Below are 17,421 nucleotides of genomic sequence, written 5' to 3' on the forward strand. Positions count from 1 at the left end.
TCACAGAAAAAAAAGAAGAAGAAGCAAACAAACCCTTTTTTTAAAAAAAAATAAAAAATAAATAAATAAAAAGTGGTTAAATATTTTTTTCCAGAGCAGTTTAACAATTTTATTTTTTTCCTTTTTGATTTCGTTTTGTATAACAAATGGTATCTCGATAATAAATAAAAACGGAGATAGTACATTTGTCTAACTTATGTTCAAAATCTAATAGAAAACAACGTCAATACTCCTAAAAAATTGACATGTGTCCATATACTTAATTAAAAATTTTATAAAAATATTAAAACTAAAATGATTGAAAACATTACAAAATTAAATTAACAAAACATTAAAAAAATTTAAAAAATTATTAATTTAATTTTTTTTATGTTCTTAATCATTTTAGTTTAAATTTTTTTTTTTTTTTTTTTAATTAGGTATATAGACACATGTCAATTTTTTAGGGGTTAAATACTTCATATCCCTTGGGTTTCATTGTTTTATTTTTTTTTCCCTAGGGTTTGATTTTTATCACAGAAGATCTTTGTGGTTTTAATAATAGGCTAAATTAGTCATTCTGTTAGTTGGCTGTTAGTTGACTTAACAGAAGTCCACGTGGACCAATCAAATGTTAACACATGGCACCTACTTAAATTTTTTTTTATTTCTTTTCTAAAAATTAAAAAAAAAAAAAAAAAAAAAAAAAAAAATTGGGGGTGGCCGCTTTGGCCATAGAAGTGGCCTAGCCACCCCCATCTGCCCGGATGGGGGTGGTCGAAGCCACCCCCAATGGTGGTTGGGGGTGGTTTTGGCCACCTCCAATTAGGGCTGTAAGCGAGCAGAGCAACTCGTGACCATGTTCGGGTTCGGCTTGGATTAGTTCGGCTCGAGCTCGATTCGTTTATTAAATGAATAGAGCTTGAACAAAAAATTCAAGCGCGTATACATTTAGGCTCAGCTCGGCTCGGCTCGTACAACTTCATTTTTATAATATTATATTTTACTTTGTAATGAGAACATGTTAAGTATTTAAAAAAATAAAAAGAAATGTTCATTATAATGTAATATATATCAGTTAAATTATTGTAATTGTGAGTTTGGATATAGATATAAGTGTCTTTGCGTGTGTATAAGTGAGTTTATGTGTATGTATATATATACTATAAGATAAACATATAAATTGAGACTAGATTATTTAATATTTGACTTAATTTCTCCAATTACACAAACAATAAATCTTAACAACAATTAAATAACTAATAATTTGAAGAAAAAAAAATTGAACAATCACGACATTAACTTTATATATGAAATAATTAAATTAATTGCGTAACTCATAAACAAGCTCGAGTTCAGCTGAAAAATAAATGAATAGAGCTTATCTAGTTCGGTGGAAAGCTCGAGCTCGGCTCGTGTTCGAAAAAAATTAAACAAACTAAATTTGAACATTTAATACTCGGTTCGATTCGATTACAGCCTTACCCCCAGTGCCCATTGGGGGTGGTTTCGGCCACCCCTTGGGCACCAAGCCACCCCCATCCGCCCAGATGGGGCCACCCCCATGGCCTCGGCCACCCCCCAAATGGCCACCGGGTTGGCTCGGCCTCCCCAAATTTTTTTTTCTCTTTTTTTTTTAAAAAATAAAAAATAAATAATAATAATAATAATAAGTAGGTGCCACATGTTAACATTTGATTGATCCACGTGGACTTTCGTTAAGTCAACTAACGGTCAACTGATTGAAGGACTAATTTGGTCTATTATCAAAACCACAATGACCTCCTGTGATAAAAATCAAATCCTAGGAGGAAAAAAATAAAGCAACGAAACCCCAGGGGGTATTTAGTATTTAACCCTTTTTTAGGAGTGCTGGCGTGGATTTCTGCCAAATTTTAGATGGAAGTTAGACGGAGGTACCATCTCCATTTCTGGTCATTACCGATGTATCATCTGTAATACAAAATGAAACTGAATGAGCAAAAAATAAAGTTGTAAAACCACGTTGGGCAAAAAGTATTTAACCCTTACGATAATGAACTTTCAATTTTTTGCAATGTCCTCTTTCTGTTAGAATTTTTTAAATCTTATCAAAATTCTCAAAATACTTATTGATGTAGTACGACATTTACTTATATTTTTGGTGAAAATGAAAGTAAGAAAAATGTCAAAAATAATATTGGAGCAGCGCAGCTCGATCAAAATTTTACCCGTTTTTAGATAATGGAATTACAAGTCTGCAGGGTTTATCTTCCTTTTAAGCCTGCGGGCTTGTTTTGTCCTTTGGTCAAAAGACGCAGATGCTTCTGATTGTTGTTACCAAGTCCTCCACTCATCACCTATTTTTTTATTAAAAAATTGCAATGATTCGGGCGTAAGTATTTTTGCAAATTCTGTTAAATCCTAACCAACACCTTAATCTTTGCAATTTTTTATTTTATTATAATAAAGAATATGAGTATTTTAGGAATTTTGGTAGGATTTAGTAGAAAATACTAATAAATGGAAGACATTGCGAAAAATTGAAATTCAAAATACGTGGAAGTTAATGGAGTTAAGTGAAGTATCCCAAACATTTGTTTTCTTTATTTTTTTATTTTCTTATTTGTTTTTTGGAAGAGAATAACTTCAATCATGTCATGGTGTAAACAGAGTGTTTTGCACCCTTGAATAAGAAATAGAAACCGAAGCTTGAAACACCAAAAAATAATATTACCCTTCACATTAAATAATATGAAAAAATTATACTTTACTTCCTCAAAGTTGACATTGATTTTCAATTCGAACCCCAAAGATATAATTTTTGCAATCCACCTCCATAAAGTTTTAATTTTTTTCAATTTAGTTATTCTGTCAGTCAAAGCCGCTTTGATTGACGAAACTTTTGTTTGTTTTTTTTCCTAAAATGCCCCCCCTCTCCCCACTTGCTCCTTTTCTTTCATTTCTTCTATCTCCTCCTTCCTCCTTATATTCTTATCGTCTCACCCATTCTTTGCAACGAAACCAGGGTTAGGAAACAAAGAGAACGTGAGAGTGAAGGAGGGAGAGAACAGGAGTGTGAGAGAGATGTTGAGAGATAGAGGGCAGAGAGAGATGACGGAGAGTGAGACTAAGACGGATAGTGAGAGAGGAAGACGATGATATTCACGGAGAAGAGAGAGAAAGAGAGAGCTCAGCCTGTGGCCATGGCTACGCCGTTGGTGGCTGGGCAGCCCAACTCCGGCGATCAGTAAACCTGAAACATTCCAGTAGGTAAAATCAACTGGGTATTATAGTTCTTGATGGAATGGGTTTTGAATTGTGCTTATTGGGCTGATTTTCTGGAGAAATCACGAAACAATCATAATCCGATCCAATTGAAGGTCCAAATCCATCTTCCGTTGGGGTCTCAATCAGTTGATTTGACCATCAATTCCAAGAAACTACAACCGGGGAAAAAATTCCCATATTGGGAGTAAAACCTAACCCTAACTACGCTATCTCTTAAATTCCAACCAAATTAAGATCATTCAAGCAAAATGGACATAAAATCTTGTAAAAACAGTCTCAATTCCATAAATCAAGTAAAAACAAAAAGGAAAAGGCGAAAACGGGTATTAGGGTTTGACTTGAGATAGCGTTTGATTTTTTGCCTGAGGGTAATTTGCAACAGGGATGGGGGCATTTTGGGGAAAAAAAAAACTAAAAGTGATCACTTGCGTCGCACGTGATCACTGTTCCATCAGTCAAAGCGGCTTTGATTGACGGAATGGCTAAATTGAAAAAAATTAAAGCTTTGTGAGAGTGGATTACAAAAATTAAAATTTTGGAGTTCGAATTAAAAATTATTGTCAACTTTGGGGGGTAAAGTATAATTTTCCCTAATGTTATTCTCTTAACAAAATATCTTATATATAAAATATCAATCGACAAAACCACTAACAAAATCATTAGAGCCGCCATCTTGATTAGTTTTGGAGATTCCATAATCGGTGATGGGAGGTGGGTGGGACCAACGACATGAGGAAAGTTTCTTCTTAAATCTTAGAGTGAAAGAGTGGCAATGTGGGAGAGGAATAGAAGCAAAATAAATGGAGGAGACATGCTGTGCGGAGGATTCAAAAAAAAAAAAAAATGGAGGAAAACAATGAGACCTTAGCTAATTTCTTTTCTTCGTTTACTGTATTTGATGTTTAACACTTGGATTAATAAATATATTTTCATGATTACGAATGACTATTTTTTTTATTAGGCTTAGGATAAAGTATAAAATTTTTATTATGCGTCTTTTTTAAGAATTTGGGAGGAGTATACATATGAACATAAAAGGAAAAAAAAAAAATTATCTCTAGCCATTATTACCTAAGTACTACAATTAAATAACTAAAATTTTTAATGTCTTTGAAATTGTGGAACCCTCACAATATACCTAAATGAAGATTGTTGGAAAGCGTTTTTGGTCTATTGTTTTCTCACGTTCAAGTTGACTAATAGAGAATTAGAGACTTATTTACAGATAGGCCAAGACCCTTATTCATAACCAACGGTCTATTTCTTCCATCAAGAGAGAATTTTTTTATGAAACACTAAGGGAGACGACCTTTCATCAAAGTAGTTATTTATATATTTAATTACCTAAAAGTTTTAGCTCAATAAACACTTTTTAATATAATATAATATATGTAACATGTGAGCCGCCCTAAATCTTCTTCCAAGAGATGAGTTCTAACATTTTTGAAATTATATTAAATGCTCTTCTGAATGTTGTGAGTACTTTTTATTTAAGAAAACTATTATGCTGAAATAGGGCAAATAATATTATTCAGCAATAACTGCCAAATACAATACAATAGAAAATATAAAAATAAATAAATAAAAATAGAAAACTAAGTTTAAATAGAATAAGGACTAAACCCTTTCACAGCCACTAAAATAACATAAACGGTCTGAAACTAAATAACAAAAGAAATAAAATGCGAAAAATAATAAAAATAGCTTATAAAGATATAGCACTCAATGATGGACAGAGTCATCCTCCGACCTCGACATCGATACACTTTCTGTTAATCAGATACCAAGAGCTGTTTGAGTTGTGTCATTAGGAAGTTCAATACTTCCTCTTAAGTCTTTCCAGCTCAGGTTTCCATAGATCTCCTGGTATATCATGCATGATGGAACCCAATTTTTTAAGCTCTAGAGGATGGCCGTCAGCATAACTTACAAAATCATTGCATATATTCAATAAATCTTCTTCACAAGGGGGTTCATTGAAGGCTTCTCGAATAAAGAGCTCCAGAGCATCAGATGCATTCAATTTTTTAACCTGGTATACATTTTTCTCTCCACATTTCTTCTCCAACATACCCTTATCTTCAGTAGTTAAGATGATTCTACTCCCTGGGCCAAACCAATTATGGCGCCCTGCTAATTTTTCCAACTTTTCTTCATCCACATCATCAACAACAATAATAACTCTTTTGTTACGTAGTCTAAGACTTGCCGTGTTGATTGCCTTAAGCTCATCCCATCTTGGTATTTCACTTTTCAACTTCATATCTCGGAGGAGTTGATCTTGTGAATCACCTAAATCACGTCTTTTGACATTTCTGAGAAAGCTGCTAGCTTGAAATTCATGACGGATCCTTTCAAAAACAACTTCTGCAAGAGTTGTCTTGCCGATTCCACTCATCCCACATATCCCTATAAACCGAACATCATTTGACGCCATATCTATATACGATTTCACAATTTTCTCAACACAAGACTCTATTCCAACATATTTGTCCTTATAAACACTTTCGAGTGTATCATTCAACTCGCTAGATATTTCTTCAACAAATTTGCGGATGAACTCTGACTCGGGCCTATAAGACAGATAGAATGAAAATCTTTTGGTGAGGTAACACAAACCAAATGGAGATATGTAAATATTGTTATTTTACTTGTTCATCTTAAAAAAGAAAGCTGTACCATTCAACTTGATAACACAGTTGAGCTATAAGATGCATGTATCTACAAATGAATTATGAGTTCAGAAAATTGGAAAAAAGAAAGAAGCAAAGAAAGAAAGAAAGAAAAGAACTAGATAGGACCTTCGAGTCCTAATCAAATGAAAATCAGAAAATAAATAAAACAAATGAGAGAAATAAGGGATGATCACTAAGGGATTGGACCTCCAATTTATACCTCTAGCAATTGTATTTTCCTTGATCGTTTGGCCGTATGACCTCTACATGCTTATATAGAGGGGATTACAGCTTATAATAGAAAGGAAATATTATGCTATTATGAGAATAAAATCAGAATATTAGCTAATCATGAAAATATTACTCGAATAATATCGTAATATTACGCTAATCAAATGGGAAATATTTGAGAATATTTGGTTTCCTAACATCTTCAACCCTTAAAAAAAGATTATTCAGTTTTATTAGTACGTATCAAATTGTCTATCACATAGTTTACCACATAACCAGAAGTTTATTAAAAGTCATCTGTGAAAACTTTGCATATGTGGCTGTCTAGTAAACATTTGTGATGAGATAGTTTTTAATACAAAAGATGGCTCAATTTATAAATGTTTAGTTTACTTGAACTTGTTGAGTCGTAGACTCATCTTTCCACTAAAATTGTGATAATTTTGTGATGAGATAGTTTTTAATACAAAGATGGCTCAATTTATTAATGTTCAGTTTACTTGAACTTGTTGAGTCGTGGACTCATTTTTCCACTTACAAAATTGTGATTATTTTATAGATGCAGTTAGTGGCGAAGGCAAGGGGGTTTTAGGGGGGCATATAACCCCTAAAAAATCTCCCTACCTAGGTACACTTTTTTCTTATGACCCCTATCAACAACTGGTATGCCCCTCTTAGCGAATCTTGAGGGCAAATGCCCCCTTACTAAAGGTTGAAGTCTGAAGAAGAAGATGATGCAGTTGTAGATAAGGATTAGCAGAAACAAAGATTGAAGATGATAAAAAAGGCACCGTTTTAAGTACCTCAAAACACTCCACTAAAGCTCTGGAAAAAAAAGAGACCCTCTAACACGCATTGTCACCCAAAAAAGAAGAAGACAAAAGTACTAAAAGAAGAATGGCAAGTGCTGCACGCAAGTCAAGGATTACTTAAAAAAAAAAAAAAAAAAAAAAAAAAGTAGGACAAGTCTCACAAAAACAGACAAAAAAATCATTTTTTTAATATTTAAAAATAAAATAAAAAATGCCCCCTCTGGGTAGATATTCTGGCTCCGCCAGTAGTTGAAGAGGAAGAAGAGGATGCGGACCAGTGTGAATGTCCCTACTATTGTGCATGAGGTTGATGGGAAGCCTTAGTTTTTGGAAGGGCTAACTTACTTTAAGTCAGTTGTAGAAATTCCAGTAATTTTTTATACTTGTATTTTAGTCGGTCACTTATGGCAGTTTGTTATATACAGTATGATGTTAGTGTTAATATTGTAAATAACCCTGTAAGTATTTGATCAGCCGCTTGTGGCAGTTTTCAGAGACTATATATATAATGTTAGGTTTAAATTTAGATGGTTGGTTAATTTATATTTTTGAGAAGATCTCTGATGTCAAAAGAAAAATAAAATTTTTCTGCTATGAAAGCTACATTCATATAATGGTGTCACATGAGAATTTAGATAATCCCAATTACGGCTTGCATCAAAAGTTGGGGTGCTACATTGGCATTAAGTTGTGGATCCTATTGTTTCATTGGAGATTGTAGTGTGGAGCTAGACTTGGTGTTAGGTGCAATTAGGTTTCTGATGCTTGTGTTACAATGTTCTAATGCACTTGGGTAACGGATCTTGTATTGCTTGACTTGTTTGCTTGTATTGCATGCACTTCAGGTAACTCGAATAGCTAATGCGAAATTTGTTTATAATCTTTGGAGATATAGAAATGATTTAAAATTAAGTAATGGATTGTATTCTGAAGAAATTTTTTTACAGAAAATATGTTGGGAGGTGAGGACTCGAATTGTGGGTAAGGAGAAGTTTAAAGGAAGTGAAGAGAATGTTGCCTTTTGTACTAACTGGGGAAATTTTTTTTTAAGTTCTGGTTTAGTATTTTCCTGCGAGTTGGTGAAGTAGCTGGTTTAAGCTACTATTGGGTTTCTTCTGATCTGTTCTGTTGGTTGGTTGGCTGGATTTGCATGGAATAACCCCGGGGTCTAGTTTTGTTTTGAGTTCTGCAGAGATGGTTTAGAAGCTGAGGAGTTCTGTTTCCTTCTTCTGCTTGCTTCGGATTGATTGGTTAATTTGCTGGCAGGTTTGGCTGATATAGATATGTGGGGTCTGGTTTGTTTTGGACTCTGCAGTCTATGGTGTAGCAATTATTGAGGAATGCTGGTTGTTTCTCTTCAGCTTTCGTCTGTGCTGGCTGCAGAATTGTCTTGCTGTGTTGTAGTTGAGTTGTGCTGGTTTTTTTGGAGATAATAACAGATTTGAGTTTTCTGCCGATGTGGTCTTTTACTTGACTGGGTTTGGCTGGTATTGACCAAAGACCAAAATAAAAAATAAAACACAAAAACACAAAAGAACAAACATATAAATTCCATGTCTGTCAATTTCTGCACCAGGAATAGTTTTGGGGGTCTGGTTGTCACTTATTTATTTATTTTTTTTTTGGCTTCTGCAGATTTGGAGTAGCAAGTAAGGAGTGCTGGGTTTCTACTTCAGCTTTCGTGAGGTGATGCTGCTTTGGCTGCAGGGTTTTGATTTCCTGTGGTGTAATTACTGGTTTGTAAAGATGTTTGATCCTGTTGTTTCATTCTTTGGGATTGTAGTTGTTTTCAGTTTATGGTTAGGTTGATGTACAGAGGTTAATCTCAGAAGATTGAGATTTGTGATTATATAGTTTGTTTTGTTGTGAGGCTAGTTTGTAGCAAGATTCTTGATAGCAGTTCTTCATAGATTAATGATCGAATGTTGTTGGGAGTACTATTTATCTGAGAAAACTATTGCGTTTGACAAATTTTTTATTCTTTATGCTATTTGAATATATCAAATGTTTACTTTGTTTGAATGTTATCTTGAACATTATATTTATGCTTGTTGAAGGGTTCTTCAAAAGTGCGTGTTCTTTCAATCATGAAAAACACTTGTTCAAAAACTAGATTGTGTAATACTAATACTATCCCCAATATTAGAATCTTATTTGTTCCCTGTTCGTCAACAGAGTTGCAATGAAAAACAAAATCTTAATATATCTAATTTGTTATCAGACAAGAAATAAATAAATAAATCTTGTGCAGGTAAACTACGAGTCTATTTTGCAGTCAGAATTTTTTTTTTTTTGGTAAAAAAAGAATCTCACTAGATAGAAGACCAGTAAAATCTTACTCATCCTTTAAATGGTGTCCGTTGAGGCCAGCCACTGTTCTCAAAGCATCTGCAAAAGTCCCCTTCTGATGCAGCATATCACTAGGATCCACGTGGTAGAAAATAGGCATAACTCTCATCCTTCCCGCGTTCATGCATTCAACAATCTTCGCAAGTTCTTCCAAGCACCGAGTGGAAGATGCATACTTTTCTGACAAAATGACGACAGCTGTCCTCGAATTCTCGATTGTATTCAAGAGTTCCGGCGAGATGGGTTTTCCTGTATCAGGTCCTTCCTTGTCCCTAAAAGTTAGAATCCCTTTATCAGAGGAAAGAGCGTGAAAGAGATGGTCGGTAAAAGCCTTGAGGGTGTCACCTCCGAAACTGAGGAAAACTTCGTATTCCCACCGGTGTTCAGAACAAGAAGATGATGGGGAATTTTGAATATTGCTGGTGGAGTCTGCCATGGGACACTCGGCAAAGCTTCTTGATTAGAGGTAAATGGATCTTGATCGGAAGTCCACGGACAGAAGCATGCATTTATACTTCAGATTAACGCGTTAACGCGTCTTTGGGAAATCACAGAAAACCAAAAAAAAACAAAACAAAAATCAAACAATTTTATTCTGTTCTTTTCTTGTTTGTCTTTGGGAAATTGGTCGACTGTCGACTGTCGAGTGACTCGAGTCAATGCGTTTCTTTGGAACGGATCCGGCTTAACTACGGCTGTAATTTTAGCTTAAGCAAACGGTTAAGATCGAGCATCTTAAAAAAGTTACTTACTTTTAACTTTTACCCGGTCAGTCAATTTAGTTTAACCATGGTTTAGTACTAAGAGTGATCTATTTTCGCTCTCCGATCTGTCTCTCTCTTTTTGTGCACTGCAGCCTGCAGGTGTGCCTTCTGGCTTTGCACTTTCTTTTCTCCTCCTTCCCTTGTCATGGAAACAGTATGTACTTTGGACTTCAGCCACCAGCATGCGCGGTGTGCCTTGGCCCTCTTCTTTGGACAAATTTCTGTCAAATTGATTTAGAATAAATTTCTTGAGAGTGTCATTCAATTTTTTTGAGTTTTTAAAAAATTAATGTTTAAGTTCATAGATTAATGAAATGACAATAAATAATTGTTAAAATATTTTTTAAAAAAATATGTGTAAGAGATAACACTTAACACGTATTAGATTAAGTTGAAGAAAATTTCTTCAAAACTAATCTAGTAAAAATAGATAGGCCAATAGCAATAGTCTCTTTCCAAATAAGGTTTCATTGTGGTTGCCACTCAACTTTCTGGTATCTTCATTGAGATATTGGAGTTTTTGGATCGTCAAGGGTTGGTTTTTGTTTTTTTAATTTATTTTTATGAAGGTTCAAGGGTTGTCTTTTTGGTTTTGTTAACAACTGTTCTGCTATTTCTTTTGCAAATTGGCTTGCGTGTAGAATTTCTCCCATTATGATATAGGATAGCTTTCAGGCAACGTTCAAGTGGTGCCTTTTGACAGTTCGAGCAGCCGCCCAAAAACGACGATGCGAATAGATTACACTGCTCGAGTGCTGCTCGACGAGCGCTCGAGTGGTGGCATGAGCTGGAGCAACAGCATTCTCCGCTGGCTCAAGCAGAGCCGAAGCAAAATGCTTCGCTCAAGTGGAGCATCAATAGAAAACACCCCTGGACAATAAAGCTTGAGCAGATTTGGGTATCTGAACGCATATGAAAACTTTTTTCCCTGATTGATCACAATCCCAAATTAATCTTTAGCGTTAATATTCCCAAATTAGATTAGGACTTGGGAAACTAAACGCATGAGTTCTTAGCTCTTTGCCCCAAAAAAAAAAACGTTTTTAAGATGAAGCAGAACAGTGAAAACATAACAACCACAATCATGTGAAAGATACACTTGGGAGAAAGAACTCATTACATCAGACCTCAAATATGTCTGGGTTCAAGGCAGGTAATCTGTTGTTTATATTTCGTCTCTGCTAGTTTTATGTCAGAAAGGGCCTAGGGCTAACATTCAGTAATTTTCATCAATTCAATTAGTTAACTTTTAGCCGTCAATTGTGAGCTTACTCTTTAAAACCACATTGAACTAAGTGGAGTCAATTGGTAAGAATAAGGCTACAAAACAAGAAACCATGAAGGTTTAAGAAAAATTCAAAAACAAAATTGTAGAGGCCAATCACAAATGCATAGCTTATACCACCCATCATATCTTAATATGAAATGCATGATTTAATCAATGAGCTTCTCTCGAAGGCTATTTGGTAGCTAGGTCAATTTCTAAATGTAGACATCATAGGATCCAAAAATAGAAAGGCAAGGCAGAGTAAGTACATCTTGTTGTAGTAGTGCTTCCACATGCTCACTCCGTGAGAAACCATATCCGGTTCTGACAAACAAACTTCATCATCATTAACTGTCAACTTGTTAATTTCTTTTCCACCTCGTTAGTCCATTCCCAGTCTAAACATCTCGAATCTCAACTTCTGAATGTAAAGCAAATATACAAACAAAGAAACTCTGCTGCTTTTTCCATTACAGTTTAAATGGTATTTCAGTACTTAAACTCAGGTCGCTGGGATCCTAAAAGCCCCAGAACTTCCTACTACCACATACATGAGTTCAAAGGTTGAGATAACTAGATAACAACAGAAGTAGTAACAGGTAAAACCAATAACGCATGATGTTGAGAACAATAAAGTGAAATAAATTTTTTTTTTTTTTTTTTTTTTTTTTAAAAAAAGAACAGAAAAAGAAAGAAAAAAGTGTAGCAATGGAAAACTGAACTCAGGTCCTATAGTTATCAGTTCAATTGCCTAGTAGCTCTATCTCTAAGCTCCACAGTTTGTCCCTAAAAGACATAGGCATTCCATTTATTTGAAGCCTCATTCAATTTTATTGTAAGTTTTAGTAGTAGGAAGAAATTTTCATTTTAAGGTGAATTCTCGAAAATTATTTTGATCATCTGAAACAGATTAGACAGTCTGGATTCAAATTTATGAAGCACTTTGGCATTGAAGGTTCAGAGGATAACTGATAGATTGTTCGAAACAATGGTAGTCAGCTTCCCACATTATATCATACTTCGTATCTGTTGATGATTTAAGGTGCAAATTACTCTTCAAACAATGGTGAATCTTTGGGGGAAAATTTGTTGGCCTAGTAGCAAGAAATAAAAATCGCACCTGCTCCTGTTACAGTCCAACAAAAACCAAACAGGTGTAAGTTATTAAATGCCACAAAAAGTTAAAATCATATCATGCATTATTTGCTTTTTTGGAGTTAGCAATAGTTAACAACATTCAAATCTTTTTTAAGACGTGGAGAGGATGTTTTAGGATTCTACAATCTGGATTTTAAGATACTCTAGCTTGAAAGCTGCATAAGGGAGATGTAATTAGCTATTTAAGTTGAAAAGTCTCCATGGTGAGTGTTCTTCCCAATTGGCTCTTTCCTACTTTCTGCATGGCAGCGATAGCATAATTCTAGTCAGGAAATAGCAGCAGAGGAGAGCATCATCCCATGTTAGTGACAAAGTAATCTTTTCCCACTAACATGAATTAAAGTTTCAATAGTTGTGGAATGATTGACGGTCTTGGCTCAGTGCGCCAAGAACTAGAAGAGATCCAAAAAGTCGAGAATATAATTTGAGACAACCTTGTTCAAGATATAGTACCCTTTTAAAGATTGTGGCCTTTCTTGAAGAGTAAATCATTGTAATTCTGCCTTGGGCTACACAAAACAAACAGCATCACCTATTATCTGCTTAATGTTCTAGATGATACAAGCAGGCAGACAAATGGCACCAAAGAATGTATCAGGCAACCCTATCATAAAGTCGTTTTGGAGCATGACTACTCGAATGATGGTTTTCTCGTGATCAAGCGCCCAACTTAGGTTTTTCAGTTGATTAACGAGATAGGTTAGGTCCTTTTCGAATATTCGAATGGAAAGGGGAACATATGGTTTTCCAAATCATGTCATATTCTAAAAGTAGTTTGAATATATGATAACTTGCCAGATCTCCAAGAAGTAGCTCAATCGGCTAGGACTACACTTAATAAAGCGGAGGTCACTAGTTTGAATCTACTTCCTTCCTCTTGTGCAGACATGTCAAAAAAAAAAAAAAAAACAAAAACAAAAACAAAAAACACTTGCCAGATAGACCAGAAATATGGCCTTAGTATGGGTTAAAAGGATAACATGCTGGTGCAAATACATGCTTATAGCTTCCAGAAACGCAGTTGTTGATTATATGTGAGTTTTTATCAATAAGAAGTCTTAGAGTTGATCAGTTTCTTCCTTATTTTCCTTCACACCCTAGATCAGCTCTAGCGTTTTGAGAAGATTTCTTAGATTTTTTGATAGAATCAAAATTTAGAAATACCTATCCGTTCGTTATTATTATTATTCGTTACAGCCCACTAAGAGCTTGTTTGAGATTACGTTTGAGGAGCCTAAAAGTGTTTTTTACACTCAATAAAGTCCGTTTTAAAAAAGAAAGTATTCGTTTGGTAAAAAAATTAAAAACGCTTTTAAGTATCCAAAAAACCTAAAAATGACCAAAACGCATTTTTGGTAGAAGCTTTTGCCCAAAAGTTCTTTTTGACTGCTCTATTTTTTAAACCCAATTCCAAACATGCTCTAAATCACGCTGCTTAGGGTTCATAACAGTTTTCAACAGACAAATAAGGTTGCAAGGAACTGGCGCATTTAGATTGTCAATAATGGTAGTCACGTGATCTTGGACTGAGAAAGAAACACAAAAAGCAAGTCCCATCCAAGTGACAAATTTGTAGGTAGAAAGATTGTCACTTGGGGCTCATCACTCCGATGGCTGAACCAGTCATAAATGTCGTGTGGAGGAAAACAAGAATTATAGACAAGGCATCGATCAAAGTCCTGTAAAATAGAAATATTGTGGATGATGAGTGATTAGAGTAGTGAAAGAAAGGGTGAGGAAATAGTACTTTTGTGGCAAATCAAATATTCATAACTCATAGTTTCTTAATTACCGGCAGGTTGCTTTGGTTACGTACTTGATTCTTACTATGTGGATCAAGGTGAAAGTGCTCGTCAGAGATGCTGGTTGTACTGATCAGTATTTCCTTAAAAAACTCATCGTCATTTTGGTATAAAAGATGCAGCCCACACTTGCAGTCTTATTGTAGCAGAATATTGGCACATTGTGGGAGCACTACAATGCTGTACGTTCACCGGACCTGCAGACATAGCATTTTTTTGTTAATCAGCTGTCATTTTATGCACAATCCAACTTCTTCTCATTGGTGTGCAGATAAAAGAGGCCTTCGTTATCTTAATGGTTATGTTAATCCTGGTTTGTTTTTGGCAAAAGTTCGCTTCAGCTTAATGCACATAGTGACTCGGACTGGGCTAAGAATCTTGATGAATATCGAAGATAAACAACGGGCTATGCAATCTTTCTTGGTCCATGCCTCCTTTGTTGGAGTGCTAAGAAGCAGCCCGTGGTCTCTAAAATCAAGCACATAATTAAGTTGAATATAGATCTGTTTGTTTTTAAAAATTTCATTAAATATTCCAATTATTAGACTTCATTTCATGATGAGAAGTTTATATCCACATGTAAAAGGAAATTAAGTTTTATATCAGACAGGGCCCAAAACACAGAATGACATGATACCAACTTTCACTACAAGAAACTCTAAAATTGAAATAATACGACCAGAGCAACCAAAAAAATTCATCAACACAATATTGTCCAATGTCTACATATATATCATCCGTTCCAAATACCATAAAAAACCAAAACCAAAGTAAAATAATAACAAGAACTCCATAGGGTAAAAGACCACAAATTATAAAATCCCAATCGAAACAGAAGGTCTCCAAGAACCATTTAAGTCAATCCAAAACACATGTACACTACTCCAACACCCTGATTTTTTCTGCAGCTACACAATACAAAAGACAAGAGAAGGTTTTACAAAAGTAAGTTCTAGAACCACACATGGCTTCACAACACACACATTTTCACCTACAACAAACTAGAGTTTAATAAAACACAACCAAAGGTAAAAGTTAACAAGTCAAAACACATTAATTTGTAACAATTTATCATAAAAACTAGAGGAAAAGATGACTTACTATTAAATCAAAAAGGAAGCTAGAGCCCCAAAGTAACAAAAGCAGTAGCCCAAGTAGAGGAGAGGTTATTCTACGATTCTTTTGCCCTTGTCTTTATGCTTGGTTGTACTGAGCTCAGCTGCTTTGTCCTCCGTCTTTTCATTAGCAACCTGTTTTTTCTCTTTTCTGAGTAATACAGGGAAGAGGGAAGGGGATTTTCATTAGCAATCGTTAATTGATCACTACTGACATCCCGGGTTTGGCTTAAATGTCTTATTGTTTCCTTAAACTCTATCTCTTCGTTCTCATACAAAAGACGGAACCCACATTTCTGCACTGTCAAGCCCAGGCAATCGGTCGCAATTGAAGCCTCAATGAAACTGCTATGAATCAACCATTTTGGAAACGACCCACGTGGTATATAAGAAAGCCAAATGAATCCACTTAGACGTAACAACATGAGATCTTCTTTGGTGAGGCAATACATATGGTCCATGTGGACATGTCCCAGACCACAAATATCGGTTTGCAATACACAAATGATAAAGTCACAAGGAACATGTGAATCCAGATTGTCAACAATGGTAGTCCCATGCTCATGGACTGAGAAAGAAACACACAGAGCAAGTCCCATCCAAGTAGGATCATCATACAAATTTGGAGGAAGAGGGATTGTCACTTGGGGCTCACCAGTCCGATGCCAAAACCACTCCATAATTTCATTTGAATGAAAACAAGAGTTATAGACAAGGCATTGATCAAAATCCTCCTTAGTGCTGTTATCGTTACTGGCCTTTGCCCTATTCTCATGATGGTTAGAGAATGAGGCCTTGCAGAGTCTTATTGTTTCTTTAAACTCCACCTCATCATTTTGGTACAAAAGATGGAGCCCATACTTGTGCACCATCAAGCCCGGGCAATCCCTTATTTCAGCCTCGATGGAACTGCATCCATTCAACCACTTTGGAAACCGCCCACGTGGTATGCAAGACAGCCACATGAATCCACCTAGCTTTAACAAGCTGAGATCTTCTTCAGTAAGGCAATAGCTATATGCCACATTAATCCACATAATACCCTTTTGAGAACGAAACACAAAGTGGCAATGAACTTGTGGATCCAGACTGCCTACGAAGGTAGTTGAATGGTTAAGGACTGAAAAAGATGCAAACAGAGCAAGTCCCGTCCAAGTAGTATCATTGTACAAGTTTGGAGGAAGATGGATTGTCACTCTAGGCCCATACTTGGATGGCTGAACCAATCTACAATTTCACTTCGAGGAAAACAAGAGTTATAGGTAAGGCATCGATCAAAGTCCTGCAAAACAGAAATATATTGTGTCTAATTAATCAATGAGTACTGAGAGTGAAAGAAAGAGGGAGAATGATATATTATTTTTTTGCAGAGTTGAATATTCTTACTTCTTTAGTTTTGTCTTGATAGATAGACCTTGTTGATAAATAGCCCTCATTAGAGCTAGTAGTTCCTCGGGGTCCTGCCTCATCATGATCAATATGGTTTTGCTCATGTCTTTTTTCCTGATCAGCCCTAAATTGACGCACGGAATTCGAATTCTCAGAAATCAAGGCGTTGCATTGTTTTAGATTTTGTTCAAATGGTACCTGATCACGCTGGTACAAAAGACGAAGCGCACATTTCTGCACCGTCACACCTGGCCAATCACTTACAAATGAAGCTTCAATGTGGCTGTACTGTCGCAACATATTCTTAACTAGCTCACCAGGTACGTAGGATATCCATATGAATCCACCTTGATTAATTAACCACATGATTTCTGCTCTACTGGTCTGACAAGCAAAGCTTTCATCATCCAGACTAGATACATTGGTTCCAAATTGACAATATAGGAAGTGCGGAATTTCTGAGACCAAATTGTCGATGATGGTTTCTTGATCCCCACCCATTGAAAAAGAAGCACATAAAGCGAGTCCCATCCAATTGTTATCCTTGCACAAATTTTGCGGTATGTCAATTGTCACTGAGTGCCCACCACTATGAGGACTGAACCACTCT

At 35.5% G+C, this 17,421-nt stretch overlaps 1 protein-coding gene and 1 long non-coding RNA gene across 2 annotated transcripts; both read right to left on the reverse strand.

Moving 5' to 3' along the window:
* Window positions 1–4,827: 4,827 nt before the first annotated feature.
* Window positions 4,828–9,916, reverse strand: LOC132184082 (TMV resistance protein N-like). Its single transcript, XM_059597571.1, has 2 exons — window positions 9,307–9,916; window positions 4,828–5,822 (listed from the first exon to the last, which is right to left on the reverse strand). The coding sequence occupies exons 1-2, from the start codon at window positions 9,750–9,752 to the stop codon at window positions 5,066–5,068; spliced, it is 1,203 nt and encodes a 400-aa protein (XP_059453554.1). The 5' UTR covers window positions 9,753–9,916; the 3' UTR covers window positions 4,828–5,065.
* Window positions 9,917–14,024: 4,108 nt separating this feature from the next.
* Window positions 14,025–16,034, reverse strand: LOC132184083 (uncharacterized). Its single transcript, XR_009440530.1, has 3 exons — window positions 15,409–16,034; window positions 14,322–14,504; window positions 14,025–14,184 (listed from the first exon to the last, which is right to left on the reverse strand). It is a non-coding gene; the product is annotated as an uncharacterized LOC132184083 (long non-coding RNA).
* Window positions 16,035–17,421: the final 1,387 nt, after the last annotated feature.

Source organism: Corylus avellana, chromosome ca6 (genome assembly GCF_901000735.1).
Source record: "Corylus avellana chromosome ca6, CavTom2PMs-1.0".
Classification (NCBI taxonomy): Eukaryota; Viridiplantae; Streptophyta; class Magnoliopsida; order Fagales; family Betulaceae; genus Corylus; species Corylus avellana.

Bases quoted from the DNA above. Each gene is read 5' to 3' on its own strand.
- LOC132184082 (XM_059597571.1), bottom strand. From the start codon at position 9,752: ATGGCAGACTCCACCAGCAATATTCAAAATTCCCCATCATCTTCTTGT. The intron at 5,823-9,306 runs GTAAGATTTTAC...TCTGTCTTATAG, and splicing joins GGACACCATTTAAAGGATGA to GCCCGAGTCAGAGTTCATCC.